General features: G+C 49.9%; 1 protein-coding gene across 1 annotated transcript in view; it reads left to right on the top strand.

Annotated features, from left to right (window-relative positions):
* Positions 1–23,945, top strand: part of TAT (tyrosine aminotransferase) — a 37,809-nt gene extending 13,864 nt beyond the window's left edge. The window contains exons 8-12 of the mRNA XM_069635465.1: positions 14,212–14,364; positions 15,660–15,788; positions 17,812–17,895; positions 19,761–19,859; positions 21,704–23,945. Coding sequence (XP_069491566.1) covers positions 14,212–14,364; positions 15,660–15,788; positions 17,812–17,895; positions 19,761–19,859; positions 21,704–21,847 — 609 coding nt within the window. The 3' untranslated portion in view covers positions 21,848–23,945. The remainder of the gene's footprint in view (positions 1–14,211; positions 14,365–15,659; positions 15,789–17,811; positions 17,896–19,760; positions 19,860–21,703) is intronic.
* Positions 23,946–24,192: the final 247 nt, after the last annotated feature.

Below are 24,192 nucleotides of genomic sequence, written 5' to 3'. Positions count from 1 at the left end.
CGCTGATTGCCTGCTTCCCCATATGATGCGCTGATTGCCTGCTTCCCCATATGATGCGCGGAGTCCCTGCTTCCCCATATGATGCGCGGAGACCCTGCTTCCGCATATGATGCGCGGAGTCCCTGCTTCCGCATATGATGCGCGGAGTCCCTGCTTCCCCATATGATGTGCGGAGTCCCTGCTTCCCCATATGATGCGCGGTGTCCCTGCTTCCCCATATGATGCGCGGAGTCCCTGCTTCCCCATATGATGCGCGGAGTCCCTGCTTCCCCATATGATGCGCGGAGTCCCTGCTTCCCCATATGATGCGCGGAGTCCCTGCTTCCCCATATGATGCGCGGAGTCCCTGCTTCCCCATATGATGCGCTGATTGCCTGCTTCCCCATATGATGCGCGGAGTCCCTGCTTCCCCATATGATGCGCGGAGTCCCTGCTTCCCCATATGATGCACGGAGTCCCTGCTTCCGCATATGATGCGCGGAGTCCCTGCTTCCGCATATGATGCGCGGAGTCCCTGCTTCCCCATATGATGCGCTGATTGCCTGCTTCCCCATATGATGTGCGGAGTCCCTGCTTCCCCATATGATGCGCTGATTGCCTGCTTCCCCATATGATGCGCGGAGTCCATGCTTCCCCATATGATGCGCGGAGTCCCTGCTTCCCCATATGATGCGCGGAGTCCCTGCTTCCGCATATGATGCGCGGAGTCCCTGCTTCCCCATATGATGCGCTGATTGCCTGCTTCCCCATATGATGCGCGGAGTCCCTACTTCCCCATATGATGTGCGGAGTCCCTGCTTCCCCATATGATGCGCTGATTGCCTGCTTCCCCATATGATGCGCTGATTGCCTGCTTCCCCATATGATGCGCGGAGTCCCTGCTTCCCCATATGATGCGCGGAGTCCCTGCTTCCCCATATGATGCGCGGAGTCCCTGTTTCCCCATATGATGCGCGGAGTCCCTGCTTCCCCGTATGATGCGCGGAGTCCCTGCTTCCCCATATGATGCACTGATTGCCTGCTTCCCCATATGATGCGCAGAGTCCCTGCTTCCCCATATGATGCGCGGAGACCCTGCTTCCCCATATGATGCGCGGAGTCCCTGTTTCCCCATAGTGTTTAGAGCTTCTTCCCCCTAATGTGCAGAGCCCCTACCTCCCCATAATTCAGGGGTTTCCCGTTTCCCTATAATGGTTAGAGCGTCTTGCCCATGACATGCAGATCCCTTGTTTCCACATAGTGTGCAGGGGCTCCGCTACCCACGGATCCTTTGCTTCTCCCTAACCCCCAGAGCCTCTTCTGCAGAAACCCGGGTATCCAGTGATATTAACGAATTGGAAATAACTAAATGCATTTAAAACGAACCCTGAATACGGAAAAATACTGAATTTTAAGTACAAAATATTTATGGGGGTTGGGCAAAAGTCTAAAACAGGTGGGGAGGGGTTTGGGTGGGGCTATAAAGCGAGGGGACCGAGGAAAACACACGGATCATTAAACATTGTTTTGTTATCATTTTCCGTTAAAATCACAGTGATGCCAGAACCCCTGTTTCCCCATATCCCCATATTGTTAAAACCAGGGAGGGAAATGGGCCGGAAAAGAGGGAACAGAGCTCCGTCAAAGTTTGTCTTGCGGAATACGGCCAAAACTCTCCTGATATGATATATTTCATTCATAGCGCGCCCATACACAAGTGTTTCAAGGCACGATGAGGCAAGGGAGCGGTACAAGGGAGTAAAAAACAACTATCTTACTAGGCCCAGTGACATTGAGAAGGTCCAAGTGCAGAGGATAGAGAAGGGGGAAAGTGCAAGTGGCAGGGGAGGAGTGGAAAGTGCTGAACACGTGATCAGAACAGGTATTGCGGCCAGCAGGTGGCAAGTGCAAGAATTAAGCACAGGCAATGCGTGTCTGATAAGTGCAGGTAAGGGGACTGTAGGGTTGCAGATACATGATATGATATGGCATTTGTAACGTGCCTATACACAAGTGTTTCATGTGCAGGGGTTGCCAGGAGGCAGTGTGGGTGTCCAGCTGGGTGTTCAGGGATCTGGGCCCGAATTCTGAGGGCAGCCCAGTGCAGAAACGGACAGTTCTGCAGGGGAAAGGAAAAGTGAAGGCAGAAGCAAAGAGGACGGTCTTGAGGTGCTTCCGGAACCGGAGATGGTTGTCCTCAAGTTTCAGAGAGGCAGTGAGGCTGTTCCAGAGGTAGGCCCCAGCAGAAGAAAGATCTACCACCAACACGTTGCTTGGAGAAGCGACTGACCCTGAGGGAGTTGGAGGAGCAACGATCTTGAGTAAGAAGGTATTTCCGAAGGGCGAGTTGAAGGTATTGCAGACCCAGGCCCCAGAAGGCCTTGTGGACAATGCAGACAGTCTTGAACTTAATCCTTGCAGCCACTGGGAGCCAATGAAGAGATTTTGGGACTGGAGGCCAAGGATAGGTCTCGCAGTCCTGTTCTGGATGAGTTGCAGAGGGCGGAGAATAGTAGCAGGCAGATTTTAGAAAGAGGCTGTTGTAGTAATCCAGCTTAGAGAAACCAGATCTCTAGAGACAGTGAGCTTCTGGGGGAAAGAGAAGAAATGAAGAATACCTCCTGAGGAGAGGTGCATTTGGTAGTTTGACTACTTGGAGACGTAAGAGATGTGTAGAGAAAAGGAAAGCGTGGAGTCGAAGATGACCATGAGGTTTTTAGCAGCACAGGTGGGAGCAGGAAGAGGGCTTGAGGCCAAGGGCCTAGCCCAGGAATCTTCACAGCCTGTGCCAGCTTGGGAGACTGGATCAAGAAACAACCAAAGCCTTGCATACCCTTTAGCAGCTGTCCAAATTGGTAAATGTCTTTCATTTGTAGACATTGGGCCTCATTACGACCCTGGCGGTAAGTTACCGCCAGGGCCGTGACTTTACCGCCATGGCGCAAACTACGTTTACGCCATGGCGGTAAGGGGATTTACCGCCCCATTCCGACCTTGGCGGGGCGGTAAATCCCCAATCCCCATTTACCCTTCCCCATTCCCATTTTTGCCCCATAGGGCATAATGGGAGTGGGGAAGGCGTTAATTACGCCACCGTAAATTACGGTGGCGTAATTAACACCAAGTTCCCTTACCGCCATGGTTTTTTACACCTGCTAAAAGCAGGTGTAAAAACCGCCATGGCGGAAAGGGAACTCGTAATTGGCGGAAAGGGGTTGGCGCAGCTAACGCTGCCGCAAACCCCTTTCCGCCAGGGTCGTAATGAGGCCCATTGTATTGCTAGGGTATTGTGACTAATGAAAAGAGTAGAGTCCAGAGGGGTTCTTGCTGAATTACTATCAGACAAGATACTGTGCTGTGTTGTGTGACTTGGCCTGGAGCCATGACCCTCGGCCCTGACACTCCTCCCCATGGCACAGCCCATCCAAGGAGGAGAGGGTTACCCATTGTCTTAAGTGGCTTGAGAACTCGAGCCAGGGCACAGTGGGTTTGGCCTGGCAGGGGATCGGTGCCGCAATTTAGAGGCATTGCGCACCTCACCTGAATATTGCCTGTTAGGTCACGCCCCATAAGAGCCTGGGCCGGGGACTAACCGGCAGCATTCAGGTCAGGTAAGTGTTGCTTACACGCGAGCGCATCAGGCTTTGCAAAAAAAGCCTTGCCTTTTCATTGTGTTGCTACCTCCCTAACAGGCACCCCTTTTATTAGAGAGGAAGGGATCATCACCCCTGCATCTCTAATGAAAGGAGTGAATGATAGGGGGGTAGGCGTCACAATTAAATTGTAAGACTTTTTTCTAAAGCCTGTAGCTCTTGCGAGAGCTTCAGGCTTTAGAAAAAAAGCCTTCCCTTCTAGCAGCTTGGTGGGCTGGAGTAAGCAGGGGACTTTAGGGAAGCCTGATGGGCCCCGTCTCAGACACCATTTTCGGAAGGCTGCCTTGGCCCACTGAAAACCCTGGGGTTACCCTGGTAAATATTTTCCATTTCCAGCACTGGTTAAGAGCCCCTATACGCCTCTGCTTTCACATCTGCACGTCCTCCCCCCTCACGTCCGTCGTAGCATGATAAATGCGTATTCTTTGCTTCTCACTGCTCCAGAGGTTCTCATTTGCAGACTCGAATCATTGCCAGATGGGGGCTCCTCTGTGCAAGTCTCGCTGGGGGGCCAGTCACGCACACACACTTATCTGAGAGCAGATGAGCTCTTTCTTGCCACGAGGCCTCTGCCTCTCGAGAATCTCAGGCCGGGACTGGGGCCCCCGTCAGATGAATAGCGTCACCCAAACCCCACCTCTCGGGGTGCGTGCGGCGGACGCACAAGGGGTAATGAGTGGCGGGCAATGCACATGAGGCGGGGAGAAAGTGGAGGCCGGTGAAAGGGAGTGCTGGGGACGAGATGGGAGATGGGGAGGGGTAGGACGAAAGAGAGGTGGAGGGAGGGCAAGGGGAGCAGAGGTTGGGTATAGCAGGGAGAGAAGGACCCCACACGCCAGTAAGCCTGAAACTCTCCTCGTGACTCCAAGGTCAACTCAATGCTTTACTTTCCGTCGGATAATCTGTCTGTGAAATTCCACCTAGGAATTGAAAGATGGCTGCTGCAGTGCGATTCCACTGAAGTGCGCAAGCACTGCACTTTTTGGCTTACTGCACAAAAACCCAGACTCATTTAAAAGTGGAAAAGGTCGCTTTAATGTGACAGGCCAAAGCTTACAATCAAAACGCTTAACTGGCTCCATGGCCTAACAAGCTAAAGACATATTTGAACAATCAATTAATTAACTTAAACATTTCCATTTTCCCCCAACAATTAAATAATTAAATAACCAATTTCCTCCCTAATGATCCCTTGGATCCTACCGTCTCCTTGCCCCTTTTCCAGGCGTCCCGCTTTCTCCCAGGGGCCATGCCCCTCCATGCTCAATACCTGTTCCCCCGGGGTGACCTGCTTGTGCAAACAGCGCCACCCCCTCCTTTCCCGTGTCATTCCCCCATTGTGCTTCCCTCCCCCCACATCAAAAGGGGCCATGCCCCCGACACCAGAAAAACCCTCCCCCGAGGAGTTTTCTGCCCCAACCCCCCCCCCAACGTTTCTACCTCAAACTTTTTACCCATTCTCCCAGCCAAGCACCCAAGTCCGCCAGGTAGTGCTTATTCCCATACACGGACAAGTGTACCCCAACCTCTCTAAAGATAAGGAGACCCTCATATGTTATTTCCTTATGGTCCATGACCTACACTGCCACCGAGGCACAAAATTTTTCCCTTTCTCTGTTTATCCCCTTCCTGGCCCGTTCTATTGCTCCCCCCTTCTCACTCCCCTCCACACTCCTCGCGGCAACAACTTAGTCCATACCACCACTGCTTGAGGCCACATTTCCCGCACCCCCCCTAAGTCCCTCTTCAATTTCCTTAGCAGAGCCAACCCCGTATCTCTCACCAGGTCATTCTCCCCTGCATGCATAATCACCACCTCTGGAACCCCAAGCGTTCCCTCATCCCTGCCAATATAGGAAGCGGCTGATCCCACCGCAGGCCCCCCAACCCGTGCCGTCTCACCACCACTTCCTTGTAACTGCACCCCTGTTACCTTCCAAACCCCTTTTCTCCACTTCCTTCCCAGCCCACTTAACAATTGAATGGCCAACAAATCAAAACTTGCGCCAACTCCCCTTCCTTTCGCGCAGCATCTGAAAAAGAAAATACAAAATCACTGACAAGTCAAAAATATTTCAACAACAGTTGGCCCACAAAGTCCTAACCACCTTTTCAACATCCCCATTATCAAACTCCCTGCCGTACCCCTTATATTTCCCAGACCTCCAACGTCCCAATCTTTTCACCTTGTCTTCTGAAAAACCCAGCCCGGTACCCTCAGATGCTGCGCCCATCCTAAAGTAATGATTCCCAAAATCCTCTTCCTTTTCTCCCACTGCCACCAACTCCTTCCGCGATACCCCTAGCACCTGGAACTGGGCATAAGACCTTGCTCCCACGACCCAGCCGAACCCAAGAGCCCCTTCCCTTCTTATCCGTCTTAGACCTTTTAATCTTGATGTCTAAACCTTCTTCTGTAATTTGAACATCTTCCCATTGCAGTCCCCCTACCCCCCCTTTTCCCCCGACCAACTCAAAAACCCTGAAAGCCCCCAAACAATAACCACGTAAAAACAAGTCGCAAACAGCTCCCCTACAAGCAATAAACCATTTGTTCCACTTGTTGTGCCCAGTTTATTCCTTTACATTCCTGCATTGTCCCCCTGCACCGGGGGCCCATGTGCACCCCCGTCCATGCAGGCCCTTTAGTTTATTACTCCTCTCGCCATTGCACCAGGGGCCAAACCTGCACCCCCGTCCATGCAGTCCCTTCCATATAACTCTTCAAGCTCCTCGCATCCATTACCACCTTTTTTCCGCCTGCACCAGGGGCCCTAATGCACCCCCGTCCATGCAGGCCCCTTTTCTGCCTTACTCCTCTCCACCGCTGCACCAGGGGCCAAACCTGCGCCCCCGTCCATGCAGACCATTACACATAAATTCCTCTTCCAGCACCTCGCTTCTCTGTTCCACTTTTTATTTTATTTATTTATTTATTTATTTATTTATTTATTTATTTATTTATTTATTTTTTAATTTAGCTGCACCAGGGGCCCTAGTGCACCCCCGTCCATGCAGACCCAACTCCTCACTTCCCCCTGCTGCACCAGAGGCGCTCCCGCACCTCCGTCCATGCAGCCTGAAGCCTACTCACCTTGTCGTGCGGCAAGCGTGAGGGCTTCACCACCGTCGACCCTGCCCTCCAAACGACAGCTACCTCTCCCTTAACAATTTCCACCATTACCTCCCCCCTGGGCCCTCCCCTACCTACGCATCTTCCTCCTCACCTTTCTCCTACCCCCTTTAATTTGCTCCCAACAAACCTTTCATCAAACCTTGTGCCCCCCACCTCCTTTACGATAAACTGAGCCCGACCTACCAGCACACCCCAATTTACCTGGCATGCGGTCCTTCCCCCCCCACTTCCTTGCCCCGCTCCTCGCCCTGACCCACGGTCCCCTGCCTGAAAACAATCTGTAACCGGATGCCGACCCGCACACCTGCTGCACTCGTGTTTAAATTTGCACATCCACTTCGTGCAGCTTTCTTTATTGAACGCCCAACATGCTGTTGAGGGCTGTCCTCCGCCTCCTCCCCCCACCCCCTCATGGGCGGGGCGACCAAGAAAGGGCCGGTAAGGCACAGGCAGCCCACTTGCTGTGTGTAATGTCGGGGCAGGCCTCGTTGGAGCCATCCATTGCAGCCAAAGATCCATGTCTATCTCCCCCCAGACCGCCTGACTATCCTCCGCCATTCTCGCTCTGAATTCCTCATCATAGCGTACCCAGGCAAAACCCCCAAAACTCGTGAAAGCCTTCCTAATTACGTCCATATATTTAAGCAGGGCCACGCAACGCTCCGGAAATTTTTCACAGTACACACTGGCATAAATAATAAACGCCGACGTCCAATTCTCAATAGTCACCGGGACCCTTGGGCGTGAAGCCAGTTCCCTCTCTTCCTCCTTAGACCCCTCCCTTGCTCTCACTTCCCTATGGAGCAATTTAAAGACATCCACAAATTCCCCTGCCTGAATCTTCTCCCTGGTCGCTGCCATCAAGTGCGCCCCCAATGGTTTTGTTATCCCCATGTATGGCCATTTTTTCTCCTTTCTTTTCACTTCACACTCTTTATCCTTTCCAGCTTGCACTTCGAGCACCAATGTCTCCACCACCTTGTCCGTTTGGACCTCCACTGAGCAAATGCTCTTTTCAACCCCCTCGGCTCCAATGGCCTGCACACCAACTTCCTTCCTTACACATTGAAAACCAGCCCGTTCCTCCCCTGTCCACCTATTTGTAACCCCTCTCTGCCATGCAGATGACCATTCCCTTTCCCACTCACCTCTTTCCACACCTGCCACCTGCGGCCTGGCGTCCACACCGGTGCTCCTCCTCTCCATTCTTAGAGGGCTCCTACTGCGGGGACAAAACATGTCAGCACACTCACCCAGCCAATAGTTCCCTTGACCCCTTTCACCCCGACCACCCTGCACTTCCCTTTCCCTATCCCACCTTGAACTTCCTCTCTCCTCCCCCCTTTCCCTTTCCGCCCTGTAATCTTCCAATTCCCATTGCCCCACATATTCCTCCCAACCAACTTCATCACCCCTTAAATACCATTGTGGATGCGAGCTCATGCCCGGGATGATTTGATGATCTTCTTGCGAGCCCGGGGCGTCCGCCCCGCCACTACTTTGACGTCTTCTCAGCGGGGTTGTGGGAACCCCTGCCTGGTCCTCTTCTCTCGGGCGAGGCGTTCCGACCTCCAACCTGAAATCCTCATTGCTAGGGGCTGTGCTGCGCCCTCTAGGCTCTCCTTGCGCTGACTGAGGCGGGGCCGTACTGAAACCCTCAACCTCCACCTGACCAGCGGGGGCTGCGCAGCGCCCTCCGCCCTCACTCATCCTAACCGGGGGGGCCATTCCGCGCCCCACTCTAACCTCCTCACTTGAAGGGGACCTCTCCCTCCTTTTCCCACCTGCACTCTTCTGCAGGTATTTACCCCCTCTTCCACTTTGCCCTGTCACCCCCCTCTGCACCCCTTCACTGGCCCCCTTCTTATTCCTCTGAGCCACCTCATGACCCGAAATCATTTCTCCCCCTGACGCCCTCCTGTCTATCCCCTTTCTCAACTTCCCGCCCCTAGTTTCCCAAACCTCCCCTCTCCCCGCCGATGAGGTGCAAGCCACCATTGCCGCGAGAGCCCCATCTGCCGCTGCTCTACGCTGCGGCCTACCACCACTTATCTCCCCCTCCCCCATGGCCTCTCCGCCTGTGACCTCCCCCACTGCCCCCCCCACTGGGCCCCAGATGCCCTACTAATTATTTCCAAAGCCTCCCTCAGAGCCTCAGCATGAACCCGGCCCTTTTTGCCGGCTCTCTGGCCCACCATCGTGCACTACTAATCTGGTTGTGCACGACAATATATATGCCCCCTGAAAATGAACCTAACAAGCCTAAGCCCCCGAGCCAAAACTACCCGTGGACCTATCTCCAAACTGAACAAACGCTAGCTTTGAAACTAGCTTTTTTTTTTTTTTTTTAATTTTTTAAATTTATTTATTTATTTATTTATTTTTTATAGACCTACTTATTCCATGAAATTAATACTCTTTTTATTTATTTATTATTATTATTATTATTATTATTTTTATTTTTTATATAAACCCCCCCCACTTCCAACCCCCTCCTGCACCCGGATAGCCCCCCTTTTTCCCACTCCCTTACGAGCTGCTTCGCTCGAAAACCCCCCCCACCCTCCACCCCCCTGCTCAAAAACCCTTTCCTTTCCTTAAAACCCCCTATTCCTACTTTCCCTTTCTTTTTATAAATTTTTTTTTTTTTTTTTTAATACTGCCCCCCACCCCGTCAACCCCGCTCTACTGCCCGCCCCCTAGTGGCCCCAACGCCGCACCGCAGTGTCTTCCTAACCTCAATGGGATCGTAACAGGGGGAGCGGTCCCTTTAAGAGGGCCGCTCTGCCCCCTCCCTGCTGCACGCCGGCACCGCACGCGAGGAAAAGAAGCCCAGCACACGCGGGCTCAACTCACCCACGGCTCCCCTCACCCGACAAACTGCGTCCCCACACTAAAGAGCCGCGGGGGCCGGCAACATCAATGCCGAGCCCTGCGGGCCCACACTGCGGCCGTCGAGAGAATGCCCGCCCAGCTCCCTCACTAGAAGACCCAACTGCTGCCTCGAACGGCCCGAACCGCCCGCCCTGCTGAAAACCAACCCGCGGGCGGCGGCTCCGGTAAGGAGGGGGCGGGGGGGTACCTTATGTACGGTACCCCCGACTATTCGGGGCCCGCGACCCCCGCCCTCATTATATTTATATATATATATATATATATATATATATTTTTTTTTTTTTATGCGCCGCCGCCGACACTCTCCCTCGGCCCTTATCCTGGCCCCCCCTGCTATCCCCTACCTCACACACCTCGTTAGGCCCCGCTACAGGGAAGGCTCGGGAGCAGGCGACAGGACAATCACCAAGTCCTAACCGTCGCCTGCCTCCCGAACCTTCCCTGATCCCTTAAGTACCCCTAAGGAGGTGCTCTGCATCCCCACGGCCACTCGCTGGCCGTGTGCAGCGCCAAAAAACTCCCCGGGGCCCCCCATCTGGGAATTCCACGGTGGGGCCTCGCTGAGCGTTTGTTGGCGTTATCTCCTCAGAGACATTCAGATCCCTCGGTTATTCCCCATTTCAGAGTCCCAACGGACTTCATGGGGACATGCGATATTACGTCATGCCATAATAACATAACACGCGGCAGTGGTTTCGCACAAAGCCAAGACGAGTTTACGGAGTTTCAGTACTGCAACTCCACGCGTGGTACTGCACTAATGGTAGCGGTAATAGCAGTACTTCCAGTATTTATACCACACTGCCAACCAGTGCTGGAAATAGAAAAACATTTGTGGTCGTACACTCTCATTGGAGGAGTGGGAGGGGGCGGGGCCAATGTGGTAGGCCAGGTGATGCAATACAGTATCACTTCATAGATGCTGACGATTTGCATAAAAGCAAAGAGTATGATGAAAACATAAGCATGTCTACAATTTTACATTGGAAACATGTGTTATAATAATACAGCAATAAACACGTTTGCGTGAATAATGGTAGTTGGTCTCTGCCGTTTGGATTGGTCACACTACTTACCCTAAGAAAAAAATGAATGCGAGGACCAAACTGGAAGTGTCAAGGGGCAGAGCGGCTTGCCGAGTCCCCTCAGTACTTATTCAGCTGCTCACGAGGAGAAGCCGGCAAGGCCCCCTTGGAGGACCCCTTTGCTCATCTACCAGAGGTGCTGTGAATGCAAGGGTCACAATCACCTGTGCAATACATTTATGCTTTAAAGAATAAAGGCCCCAAAAAGAACACATATCAAATTGTGCAAATTGTATTATTGACAAAAATGTTTGGATAAAAACCAAAATATGTAAAAAATAAAAAACGATGCAGTATTTTCTACTGAAACTCAATGGGAACTCTGATACAATGGAAGTTAATGGGTCCTCAAGGAGATATCAAGAAGGCGCGCAAGCGACTGTATATCTTCAAAGTATCGGTTTGGATATTTTAGGTGGGAATTGGACTCTAGGTCAGGCAGGGCTGTGATGATATTTGATATTCGGCATTAAGATTGGGGTGAAGCCACTGGCCACGCTTATCTAAATTATTAAAAGAAATCCTCGTGCTCAATGTCCTCCAGTTGGTTCTGTCTGCAAGCATCAACGGAAGACGAGTCCACAGCCCCACATAGGATCAAGTGGCGCCACTAAGAGGCCGCACAGAAGTGGGAAGTCTTAGACCAGAAGGAGTTGCCCTGGAATGGCCACCGCAGGATTTGTGGCCACTGACTGTACATCCTTCCTATTTGTCCTCTGCTTGTCGAGGGCCTACATCTCGAGTCTCATTGGCAGGCGCTGGGTGCAGGTCGAGCCCCATGAAGTTTCAACATGTTTGGAGGATCATTGCGTGAGGCCCTCGATAAGAGCTGATGTGGGTTCAGAAAATCTGAGAGCAGGAGTTTGTGCTGAACCAGACCATGAAAAAACACGCCATCCTCGCATCTTGCCTTGGACGGCTCTTGGAACGCTCAGGATGACCAGTCTTCCAGTGAGCCTTCTTCCCACTGGTTCAGAGTTGAGGAATTTGGATCTTTCAAACTTCAACACCTAGAATTTCTTGGTGCTTTACTTTGAAGAAGATCGAGAGTGTGTAATATATGGCTGGAACCGCAGCCATGTCCCCGCTATTGGGTTGGGCCAGCATGCCTCATGACTCACCATTATTTTCAGATCACATGATGGGCAACATTCTCCCATGTCATTCAAGGGGTAACGACCACTATCTAGTAGCAGGGGTGTCCAACTCCAGGCCTCGAGGGCCACAAACCAAACAGGTTTTCAGAGGATATCCTTCATTAATATTCATGAGAGAAATTTCAATACAGTTAGCATCATTGTATGCAAACTTATCTCATAAATATTAATGAGGGATTCCCTGAAAATACAACATGTTTCAGGCATGGAGTTGGACATCCCTGATTCTAGTCCACGACTAAGAGGAAACGGGGCTCCAGTATTCCCAAATAATGGGCTGCTTTGCTAAGATTCCTCAGACAGCTCAACAAACCTTCCAGCTGGCTTCTGGACTAAATGATACTTGTATACCTTGCCAAGTTGGGTCCCCAACCTGTACCACGTTAGACCCACATCAGGGGAGGCTTCTCAGCCTGTCAACTTTCAAAAAAGGTCTTCAAAACCACACTTTTAAAGGAAATATTTCTCCCTAAAGGCGCAATATTTGACCAGGCCTGCTAACTGCGCACAAGGCACAGTAAGATCTCCGTTCTGTAGTGAACGGATTGATCAGGATTTTGGGGCACCCTTGGCAGACTGTGCAAATAAGTGTGTGGAGAGCTACACGCTCCTGCTTAACAAAACACATAAACAAATTAGGAAACCGTTGCTTCCTCAGAGTAAATGTACTTCACTGACATTGTTTTGTGGCAATATGAGGTCATTTTCTCAGATGCAAGGACACAGAACCAACCAACAGACATACACATCCCTCACAGGCTCCCTCAGAATTGTGTAGTAGTTTGAGTTGTTGCCTCCATTTTCCTTTTGGAGCAAGTGAGTGGTCAGACCTGCTGCAGAGTGGCATTTAGGCATCAGTGGCTTCTGTCTTGCTCTGGTCATGCTATTTAGGCCAAAACAACTATTGTCACCCTCAAGGTAATGCGTGGCCAGTAACAGCTTGTCATTATAGTACGATCAACAGTCTGTCTTGTTTACACACTTCACTTGGGGCGACCCAACGTAGTACAGCCGCAGACCACAGGAAGTCTAGATGCTCTTATGAGCCCGGGCAACTGCAGTATTGTTGTATCCCAGCCAGAAAAGGGCAGCGATTATTGGCATCTGTACTAGGGCTTTTCCGAGGCTCCGAAAGAACAAGTTGGCTCACTTACCTCATACAAAAACCCACACAACCACCTCTCGCACAGCAAACTACATGCACTTCACCAGACCGCAACACCAAATGCATAAGCCGCACCACCACCAGACGAGGTCTCACATCGATCCAATACTCACACCAAAGCTCAGCGCACGGTGTTAACCGGACTGAAGTTGCCAACAGGACACCACTTCTCTCACTATCCTACTCTCTCTTCACCCTTACTAGCCCAACTCGCCTTCTCGTTTACAGATCCGCCTGGGGACCAACTCCATTGTTGACAGTGTGCAGTACAAATACCTTTAACATTTAACAAAATACAAGGGTGCCGGCCTTCAGCCTTCTCTCCCTTCTCACCCACCCTCCTGTCACTCATAGTTAGCCTCTTCCCACATGTACCTTGTGCCTTGCTTCCTCTTCTCGCGCAGGTGTCATCCTCCTTAATCCGCCTCTTCTCCTCACCATGGGCCTGTTTTACTTCTGACACCCAGTCTGATCTCGATTCTACCAGGCCTCATGTTCTAGCACCCATTTTCCTATTGGACACCAGGCTTGGCTCATCAAAGACCACCTCTCATGTTTGGTGGAAGCACTCTTCTGTGTAGCCCTGCATCAGCCCAGACCGTGTTGGCGGTAACATGTGTGCCCCGGCCCTGGCACACATTTTCTTCACGTGAAACTGTGCCTGTGTGCCCGGTCTCTTCCCAGCTAATGATGTATTTATTGTATGTGCCCAGTATTTACCCAGCTGCTTTTGATTCTGCACTGCGGCCACTGTAGCAGCCATTCTTGTTCTGATGCTTTACTGCGTCCCCTGCCTTGTGGCCTTGCTCGTGCTGATGTTGTCTGTCTTCTCAGTTCGGTTTTTCTGTACTGTTCTGTGTTGCCTGTACCAGCTTTTCTCCGGCATCAGATCTTTCATAGATTCACAAGTCCCGGTATCGGGGAATATTCACAGCATGCGACTCCATGAAAGATACCAGTGCTGGAGAACAGGAGTTACATGTAAGCAACTTACCCGAGCTCTTGCCTCACTGGATGAACTGACCCCGCTCAGTGTGGCAACGAGCCCCAGGTGGGAGTTAGGACACTGCCTGAGAACTTCAAGGAGGAAGTGTGCACACTAGGACTTACTGACAGGTTTGCTTTATCTACCTTTCATTAGGTGTTTGGGGACCGTAAGTACCAGGCCATGGCACCACTCAGCACCACCGTGCCTATCTTGTCCTGCGGCGGCCTTGCCAAGCGCTGGCTGGTCCCTGGCTGGAGAATGGGGTGGATCCTCATCAACGATCGGAAGGACATCTTCGGAAAAGAGGTAAGAGCAACACGCGCTGCACTCCAGCTCGCTACGGGGCCCTCTTAGCTGATCGATTCGAAATCAAGGCAGCTCCTGGCTGATGGAAGGCCCTCACAACAACTCCAAAAAGCTTGAGGGCGGCATCTACCATTTTGAACTCATTAACTACTAGGAGTGTCAATATTTTCTAGTTAAGCACTCTGGATTTTCAGCTCCTCCTACTGGGAACCCTCTTAATCGAGTGGAGAGGGGTCAGAAATCAGAAGAAAGATGAGGAAAACTAGAAGAATAAAAACAGAGCTAGAAAAATGGGACTGGAAATGTGAGGAAAGAAATTGGATGGAAAAGAATGATAAGTGCAAACCAGTAGAACGAGTCAAAAGTTAATCACAATAGAAGATCTAGAAAAATATTACTAGAAAGAGGAAGAGGAACTAGATAAACGGGCATCAGAGCTGAAGGCACAGGAGCAGGTCTTTCAAACCCTGAAAAATAAAGGGGAAAAAAGGAAGAAAAGGAGAGGAAGCCCTACAGAAAATGAAAAGGGATCTAGAAAAGAGAATGGCGGCAGGGATTTGGGAATGAGGGCTCGACAACTGCGCGCTCAGCGCTCTTATGACGGCCCTTACCTTGTGGCCTAATGCCTCTTTATGGTCATGCGAGTACTTGGTGACTTACCATATCCTTATATTGACAGTTGGGATATCACTTGCAGTACTTCTAGGAATATTACCATCAGCATTATTATTAGGCTTACTATGGGAATGATGATTATAGTCATCATCAATATTAGTAACATTGGTGTCTATTCTTTTTTTTTCTGTTGCCTTTATTATTGGTATTGTTAATACCATTGCTTGTAGTATTATAATGTGTATATTATTGCAGTCCAAGCGATTAGCATGGTTATAACTGCAGTGCCTCTGGAACCCCTGCACTGCCCCCGTGTCCACCCCTGTTTACATGCCCCCGTTCTAGTGCCTCTGGAACCTATGAACCCCTGTTTACATTGTTCATGTAAACACTGCCCCCGTGTCTAGTGCCTCTGGAACCTATGAACCCCTGTTTACATTGTTCATGTAAGCACTGCCCCCGTTCTAGTGCCTCTGGAACCTATGAACCCCTGTTTACATTGTTCATGTAAGCACTGCCCCCGTTCTAGTGCCTCTGGAACCTATGAACCCCTGTTTACATTGTTCATGTAAGCACTACCCCCGTGTCTAGTGCCTCTGGAACCTATGAACCCCTGTTTACATTGTTGTTGTTCTTGTGAGCAGCTCCGCCAACACTGGCCCCTGTGCCTTGTCTTTCAGATCCGAGAGGGCCTCGTCAGCCTCAGCCAGAGGATTCTTGGGCCTTGCACCATTGTCCAGGGGGCCCTGGAGCAGATCATCCGCCGGACACCCCGGGAATTTTACCAGAACACAATCAGTTTTTTGAAGGTACACACACGCGTGCATCAGCTTGCCCAAGTGGCTGTGTGTAAACACGTGCTTCCCTGCCGAGGGATGCCCAGTCAGTGGGCATGACTCATAACGGGGCCAGGAATGGCCCGCCATGATGTGCGCCTTACCCTGCGCCGGTTGTTAAAAAGGCGCAGGGCGCTGACCATTATTTGTGGGTGGGACTCCTCGTTTAAAGCGCTTCCTGTTTGTGAATTTGGGGTGCACTTGAAAATGCCTGGAAACACCCCCTTATTTGCTCAGATGCGCGATGGGGGGGGAGGGCACCTGGATGAGCGCATCTGCGATTCCCCTGCGTATCACATTTGGTTGCGACTGTCGGCATTGTTACAACCTTTTGCTCTGATAGCTTTTTCGGTCTCTGCTTGTAGCACCACAAGTTAAATCATGTGGCTAATTACTGAAAGGTTGGGCAGTTGCTAGCGCTCCAGCATGAGGTGTCTGTTAACTTAAAATTGGCAAAGAATAATATTTGGTTTTAAATGTTTGTATTTGTATTGTATTTGTCATTTATATAGCGTCTTACGCCAAAGCGCTGAACAAAAACACTTGCAGTACAATATAATAATTAGCAGAATATCAAATTCTCAATTTAGGACCGGCGGCGTAGGTACATTTTAAAAGAAGTACGAAATAGAGAGGAAATAAATGAGCGAGAAGAGAAGATTTATGCTTTGGTCACCCTCCCATTCCCCAAATCCAAGACGAAATTGAAATAAAACTCCCGGGACAGTCCCGGCACAAATGGGTTGCCTGGTCAGTAGCCAGTGTGCACATGCATATAGTGCGTTTCCCAAAATGTTAGCATTCAGCATGATAAGCCCTTAGGCCCACTGGTCTAACCTGCACTCCCGGCTCCAGCTGGGTGGTGGAGGCAATTGAATGCAAGTGTGCGGCCCACACTCGCCTGTGCATGCGGTGCGGGCCGCATACCATTGCACCGTCTGCATAACAGCCCAGACGGGTCACCGGTGCATTTAGCAGACTTGGGGGAGGTCTCCGCAAGGCCCATCATGTGCCCTTTTCAGAGATACTCGAATGCTTGTGCTTTGAGCACAACTCTTGCAGTCTTTATGAATGCATTGCTTGGTACATCGCAAATAGCATTCATCAATGTTTGGTAATGCCGCACATTGGTAACGGTGCCGGTGCCTCTGTGATCAGTCTGCCTACCGTGGCCGCTGCGCTCAGCAGGATCAGACCTGTCGGCAGCAGTGGCATGTGGCGGTCCGGAAACAAGGGTGCTGGTAGGCTTACCGGCACCCTTGTTTCCGGACCGCCACTATTGTAATGAAGCCCACGGTATAGAATGGAGGGTGCTCCTGCGGTCGCAGTAATGGTTGCTGTAGGACTTTGCGTGGCATTATCCGCTTCGGATTGTGCCACTTATGACTATATGGTGACATGTCTCTGCATCTGTGCCTGCACGTCACTGAATTTGAATCCATGCATTTACATTGGTTTTGCTCATTTTTCAGGGAACAGGTTGAGCAGCACTATAAAGGTTAAGGAGGCAGCGGAAACCAGGGGATACAAAAGAGGCAAATGCACAGCTGCAAAAGCCATAGATGCAAATGAGCAAAGAGGCAAATGCACAGCTGCAAAAGCCATAGATGCAAATGAGCAAAGATGTAAATGCACAGCTGCAAAAGCCATAGATGCAAATGAGCAAAGATGTAAATGCACAGCTGCAAAAGCCATAGATGCAAATGAGCAAAGATGTAAATGCACAGCTGCAAATTCAGGGAAGCGATTGGATTGAGAAGGAAGTTGAACATGTTACATTGAAGGTTCATTGTGCTGGAGGATGGGTTTCGCATGTATGCCAGCCTTGGGGAGAGCCAGTGCTGAATGGCTGGCTCCCTCTGTGCGCACACGGTCACGTCGTGGGCTTGTTGACTTTGACTGTTGTTCGCTGGCGCCATGAGAATATTGCGCCATGCAGCTCATCTGTTCATTTGGCAGCGTGACTCATTTGTGCCCCCTTCTGTACCCTTTCCAGTCCAATGCTGACCTCTGTTTCACCGCCCTCTCTGCTGTCCCTGGACTCCGACCTGTCCGGCCTGATGGTGCGATGTACCTGATGGTAAGAGATTGCATCTCATTTTTGGCAAGGCTGGCTGGGGAGTGAGGAGTAGAACTGGGGAGCATAGACGTCGCTAGTCGGGCTGAAGTGGGGCCCATTTGCTTGACCCGTTGCTCCCCTGTCTCCCTCAGTCATATTGCCAATACTACTGCTCATCCCAGATATGAAGCTCTCACGTGTAACCTTCGGGTCATTGGGACCCCATGACCGTGTGTGTTGCCTATTGTTTTGCTAATGCAGCTTCGTGTATCTATTGACTTGACGAACTTTAGCCAACCTGGCCGCTTTCAGCTCCTACTTGATGAGTTTTGTTTATGTCAGAGGATCCTACTGAATTGAATATACAAATATACACCAGTCCTGTTTTATATTCCATACCTTGTACTATGGTGAATAACAGAGATGTGTTTTAGAATCCATGTAGTTTTCTGGATTGATTTTTTTTTTTCGTCCCAGTTCCCATCATGAAATTGAACCATACTCATTTTGTCACGTGTATCAAGAAAGAGTAATTATGTATTTTCTGTTTGAGTTACTAAGTGATTTGTGGGCTTCGCAAATCAGCTTTGTGAAACAGACAGAACTAGGGAGTCACCTGAAAGACACTGTGTAGTGGGCACTGTTTGTTGGTATGCAGCTGGAGACGGAATGAGTCGAGGCCTACATAGACTCTGGAGCCGAAAGACTCAGCCCAAATCCGGATTTCCCACTTCACACATTGTTTGAGCCCAGAAAATCACTGCACCATATTTTCCTAGACTGATAAAACGACTCATTCATATATGTTTAACAATGTACACTTTGGTCAACCTGAAAAATTGTGTTAGTCCAACTGATATACTATTAAAGATTTATTAAACATGATGTTGAGAGTTAAATCCTATGAAATAGTGTGCAAAATATGAATACCCTTGTGCCTACTCTAGCCGAATCACGCGACACGCCGGACACGGCTGGTTGCTTCCTTACAGGACATCCTTAATATCAGTTTGAGAGGATAATATCCGGCCTGACCTACTTATAAACATAATCACCAATTGATATGCGTGCTGATTGACTAGTCAATAATCAGGCTATAACCTTAGCCCCTGTATATGATCTCAGTGAATTCCAGGAATGATGAATACTGTACAAGGAAATCCATGATTGTTAATGGAGATGATGAGTGCCTAAACTCAATATCAGCCTTGAGAAAGACAGAGAAGGTCGAAACACGCGGCGGCTAGAGTTAGAATAGGCACATGGGCATTGACTGTATATTGTGCACACTACCTGATATGCTTTGCCTCTCCACATAATATGAATACATCTTGAATTGTATATTAGTTGGACTAGCACACTTTTTCAGGTTGACCCAAATGTCCCCTTTCCCATGGCATCACTGCTCTGGAGGCGCTGTGTACAGGCCGCCTTCAAATACCACCTGTTCCTTAAAACCGCTCTCTGCAAAATTCTCTGGCCTTGAGGCAGTTTTAGCATTTTTTTTCACACGTCACTACTTGTGCCGCAACACACCCATTCCTCTGAAAATCACTGCTTTTGAGGCAGATCAGTGTGTACAGCTCTTCCCCCGAATGTTCACCGTCTTCTACATCCACCCATTTCGGTGTATCCCGCTCTTTAGGTAAAAACGTTGAGATCAAATGTAAGACCCATTGTCCTATTGTGGTGCCCTCTATTAAATCGCTTGCTTCTCAGGTAACCTGTAACACATTGCAACCTTCTGTCAAAAGATGAGGTGTCACACGACCTGTGCATGGTGCAAAGGGGGAGAAGAGATGAGGTCTACCCTGCATTGTTGACTACTTCTCCCAGAGAGAGTCTGCCCTCTAACCTTGTGCTGCACCTTCTCCCTTGGGCTACAGGTGGGGCTCGAGATGGAGTGTTTCCCAGAGTTTGAGAGTGACGTGGACTTTACTGAGCGACTGATCTCCGAGCAGTCCGTCTTCTGCCTCCCAGCCACTGTAAGTACTTGTCCATCTTCACATTTTGCTTTTAGTGTATTTAGGGCTGCTGCTTGCCTCTATGGCAATGCTGAAGGCCACCGCATGTTCTGCCTGAAGGACACCAGGCACAACCTGGCTAGGCTGATACTGACATCCCCTGACCTCTGTGAGATCGGATGGGGGCCTGTTTACATCTCTACCTCACCTAGCGCACTGCCATCAACTCTGTACAGCTAGTCGGGAGGACCAGGCCTAGATTTGGAGCTCTCACTTTCAGTGGTGGGTATAGGTATGGAGATCTCATCTGATAGAAGGTCTAGTTCTTAAGGTCTCGGGAGGATAGCTCAGGGGCAACACGCTCGAATTGGAAACAAGATGACGTGGAGCAACACAGGTTCCGTCAACACAGGTTCGATCCCTGGGTCGACGCTTAGAAACCTCTGGGTATGGAGTGCATTATAAATTACCATTTATTATTATTAATGTCTCATACAGAGTGTCACTTCCAGTCCTGGAGGTCATGTCTAGAGCTCTGCATCCAGTGTCTCGTTCTAGAGGTGACCTCTTCAGATGTGCAGAGAGGGTTCAGGCGAGGGATGCCAAGACCATGAAAGGCTGCATCAGAGGTCCTATGAAGAGACGTGCAAGGGTCTACATCCAGTTAGTTTAGAAGAAATGCGAGAGAGGGGAGCTGTGACAGAGACATCTTCCTAAGCTCCTCTGTAAGAGCAGTAGAGGCGGCGAGCCCCTTCCAGGGGTGCTGTATTGAATACAAGGCATCATGAGATCAGATGTGGAATTGGAGGCTTGGGAATAACATTGGGGGGCTCCTCACTGAACAGTTGCTGAATGCATGAACTGCTTTCCAGCAAAAGCAGTGTTGGGACAACATGCAGCCGGGGTAAAGCCACTGGGCAATAGTTTTCCAAGAGACATAGAGCAGTAGACTAACAGCCTTATCCTGAATGAGGCAGACATGGAAAACAGCTTCTTACAAAGTAATTTCCGGAGTTTCTCCGCATCTGACCCATTCCGAATGATTCCTTGTACCTGCGAGGGAACCTCGTGCAGGCACTCTGAATTGGACTTCTGGTGCTTTTTACCACTGAAGACAACGAATTCTGTGAATGAGCCTGGCCTCGTGCACCTGGTCGCCATCGGGCCCATTCACCCAGATTCTCCTAGCTCAAAAGAATAGAAGGTGCTGTTGTAGCAGGAAGGAGCATGGGCAGACTTGAAGAGTCTCTCAACCCTGTTCTGTTGCTGTCCATGTAACTAGGTGGCCTTCTTGGAATGCGTGGGCATGGGACGAAGGCAGGGCCACACACATTCCTTTAATACTATAGGGAAGCAACTCCACCCATTATGCATTGGCCAGCGATGGAGCTCTCTTCTGTGCTCATCAATGTAGCGGGCAGGGCTTGTATGAAGATGCTCCTCCTGGAACATCTGTGACCCCCCCCTCCCCCACCACTACGACCAAGCTCTCCTCCAACTTCCACAATCTCCCAGGCCCGTATTCATTTCCTCGCCATCTCCGTCACTATAATGCTTTACTCTAGCTCTATGGCAACGCCTCCATCAGAAGTGCCTGACAACCTGCACAACAACCCCCTCACAACCACAGACTCCCTCCACATGAATGACCCCTTTCACCATCACCAAGCTTTCCTACAGTCTGACCATCACTCCAGGCTCTCTCCCCTACCTCAGCGGCACCCCCCCCACACTAGAATGCTTTCCATCTGCTTCTTTAATACCTCCCTCGCATCCACCAGTAATCTCTTGTCTGAAAGTTACACTGCAAAGGAGCTTTGCCACTCCAGCCAACAATCACCATTTTTTTCCTCTCCTCATTTCAGTGTTTTGAGTACCCAAACTACTTCCGGATTGTGGTGACCGTTCCCGAGGAAATGATGCTTGAGGCCTGTAACCGTATTCAGGAATTCTGCGAGCAGCATTACCAAGGCCACGAGGGAGCCCAGGACCTGGAGTGCGACAAATGAAGCGGAGGCGGGGGCATTCTTTTCTCCATTCACTATGAAGGACGCAGCTACCTAGACTGCAGCCACTAGCGGACAACCAGGGATCTTCCCCTGCTCCCTTAGCTCATGAACTAATGCACCATCACTACCAAAAGAAACTCCCTGCAGGCAATGATCACTGTGTCATCCTGCCGAAGAAAGCTTCCCCGGCTCATGAATCACTGCACCACCACCAGCAGAGGAAAACTCATTCAGCTCATGAATCACTACACCGCCACCAACAGAGGAAAACTCATTAAGCTCATGAATCGCTGCACCGCCCCCACCAGAGTAAAACTCCTTCAGCTCATGAATCACTACAGCACCACTACCAAAGAAGACACCCTACAGGCACTGATCACTGCATCCCCCTTCCAAAGGATAAGTCCGCAGCTCATCAATGCACCACCAGAGGAAAACCTATTTAGCTCATGAATCACATCAATGAAGCAAATTTACTCGCCAGTAAGAAGCCCAGCTCTACTTTTTGAGCTATTAAAATGTTCATCTATGAACTTTGTGACAGGAGCAGACTATGATGCCATTTCCTCTTTTATCCTTGATGGAGGGATGGAGCGCCTCATTATTCGCTTTTTATAAAGCAATTTGTACCAGTATTGTTGAGCCGAATTCTAAATCCTTCCGATTTTGACAGACCAGAGACGTGAGGTACCAGAGGATTGGGGTACTATCTCGGGACATGGGAACTCGGTACTAATTTAGACACCAGCCATCAGCTTCCTGTGTGACAGATGTGTCTGTAAAGTGCAGTGGTAAAAAGATACGGTGGGGGAGCTGACCTGCATGCCACGGGGATGGGGCTGTGCTCCGCTCCGTAGCATAATCTGTGTCTCCCCGTCAGTAAATTCAAAATGGAAGAAACGTTTCAGTGTTTGGAAAAAGTCACTCAGTCTCTCGCTTTTTCCTCTGTGGCCGAGTAGGAGAAAACGTTGAGTGGTTATTGACAATTTCCTATCCGCATGTAGGAGGCATGTTTTTGTCAGTAAGGACTTCTGACTCTTAGCTGTGATTGGCTGTCCCCTCCCATTTCATTCCATTTATAGGGTCTTCCTGTGAACAGACATGATAGTTTACAATCTCTGATACAAGCTGGCATACTAAAAAGAGTGATGTAAGGACAAGTGTTTCAGCCTCCATGATGAGGTCAGTGATACCTTGTGTAGTCTGTCTGATGATGTCATCAAAGACTATTATAGCATGAGAGACCAGTAATGCAATCCTTAAATGTCATCTTCTCGTTCATAGTGTCTGAAAAAAGCAATGCTATTTTTTACATGTCATCCTGCCTAACAAGCTCACCAAACAATAAATAGGTATATGCTGTTATCAGACACAGAGTATCTACCCAGATTATGTCATGTCATCCTCCCAATGATGTCCTCTGAACTCAGCAATGCCATCCTTTCAGATGAATCCATTTTGCTCGACAAGGTCCCAATTGAGGTCCCAATTGATGAGTGAGAACTTCCTACCAAGGATGCCTTCCACGCGCAGCGATGTGATCGTTGCCCTCCTCAGGGTGTCACCGGCGACAGTGCTAATATGCGACATAGGCATGTATGTGACTCACTGGCACCAGCCCAATGAAGTCAATGTATTTAGTATTTATCCCTGTGTTTATGTATGTTATATATAGTGACTGTAGGTGGTTTATTAAGTTATATTTTTTATAGCATAGTTCCTTCATTATTCATGTTATGCTCAGGACAGAGTAGAAGGGGGATCCCTCAAGGACACGCGTGCTCAGGATGGTATTGGGTGACTTCCCATGGGGTGCAGGACAACTGCATGAACACGCGCCTGATACTAGTACTGTGAGGCCCGCTGACAAACCCGGAGTCCCCGTGTACTGAACTACCTGCCCGACCTAATGCGAACCCGGACTGTACCCATCCAGGTCCTTTCTGTTTGTCTTGTATTGCATGGATCGCGTGAGCTACTTTGTGTTATATTTTCTGCATGCACTATATCCAGATGGCATGGAAACATTTTAGTGCCAGTTCTTTGTAATGTAAATGGCATAATTTATAACATTTTCTATTAAACCAGTAAAAACACATTGTTTGGTTTGACATTGATTCGACTACTAAGCTTCTCTATTTCCCACTATGCTCCTTCTCGCTCATCTCTGTAGCGATGCATTGGCCACAAGGTGACCAACAGTGCCACCATATGGGTCAAAACCAAAAATGTTTAGGAAAAAGTGGCCGTGCCAAGAGCCTAGAGGAGCTTCCATGCCAGAGTCCTCTCGGGCCTAGACTGGAAGCCTGTGCTGTCCCAGAATCCTCTCTGTCGCACACTGTTCC

Source organism: Ambystoma mexicanum, chromosome 1q, assembly GCF_040938575.1.
Source record: "Ambystoma mexicanum isolate Mex_15411 chromosome 1q, UKY_AmexF1_1, whole genome shotgun sequence".
NCBI classification, from domain to species: domain Eukaryota; kingdom Metazoa; phylum Chordata; class Amphibia; order Caudata; family Ambystomatidae; genus Ambystoma; species Ambystoma mexicanum.
Note: the sequence above shows the minus strand (reverse complement) of the source record. Positions and strands in the feature narration are given on the sequence as shown.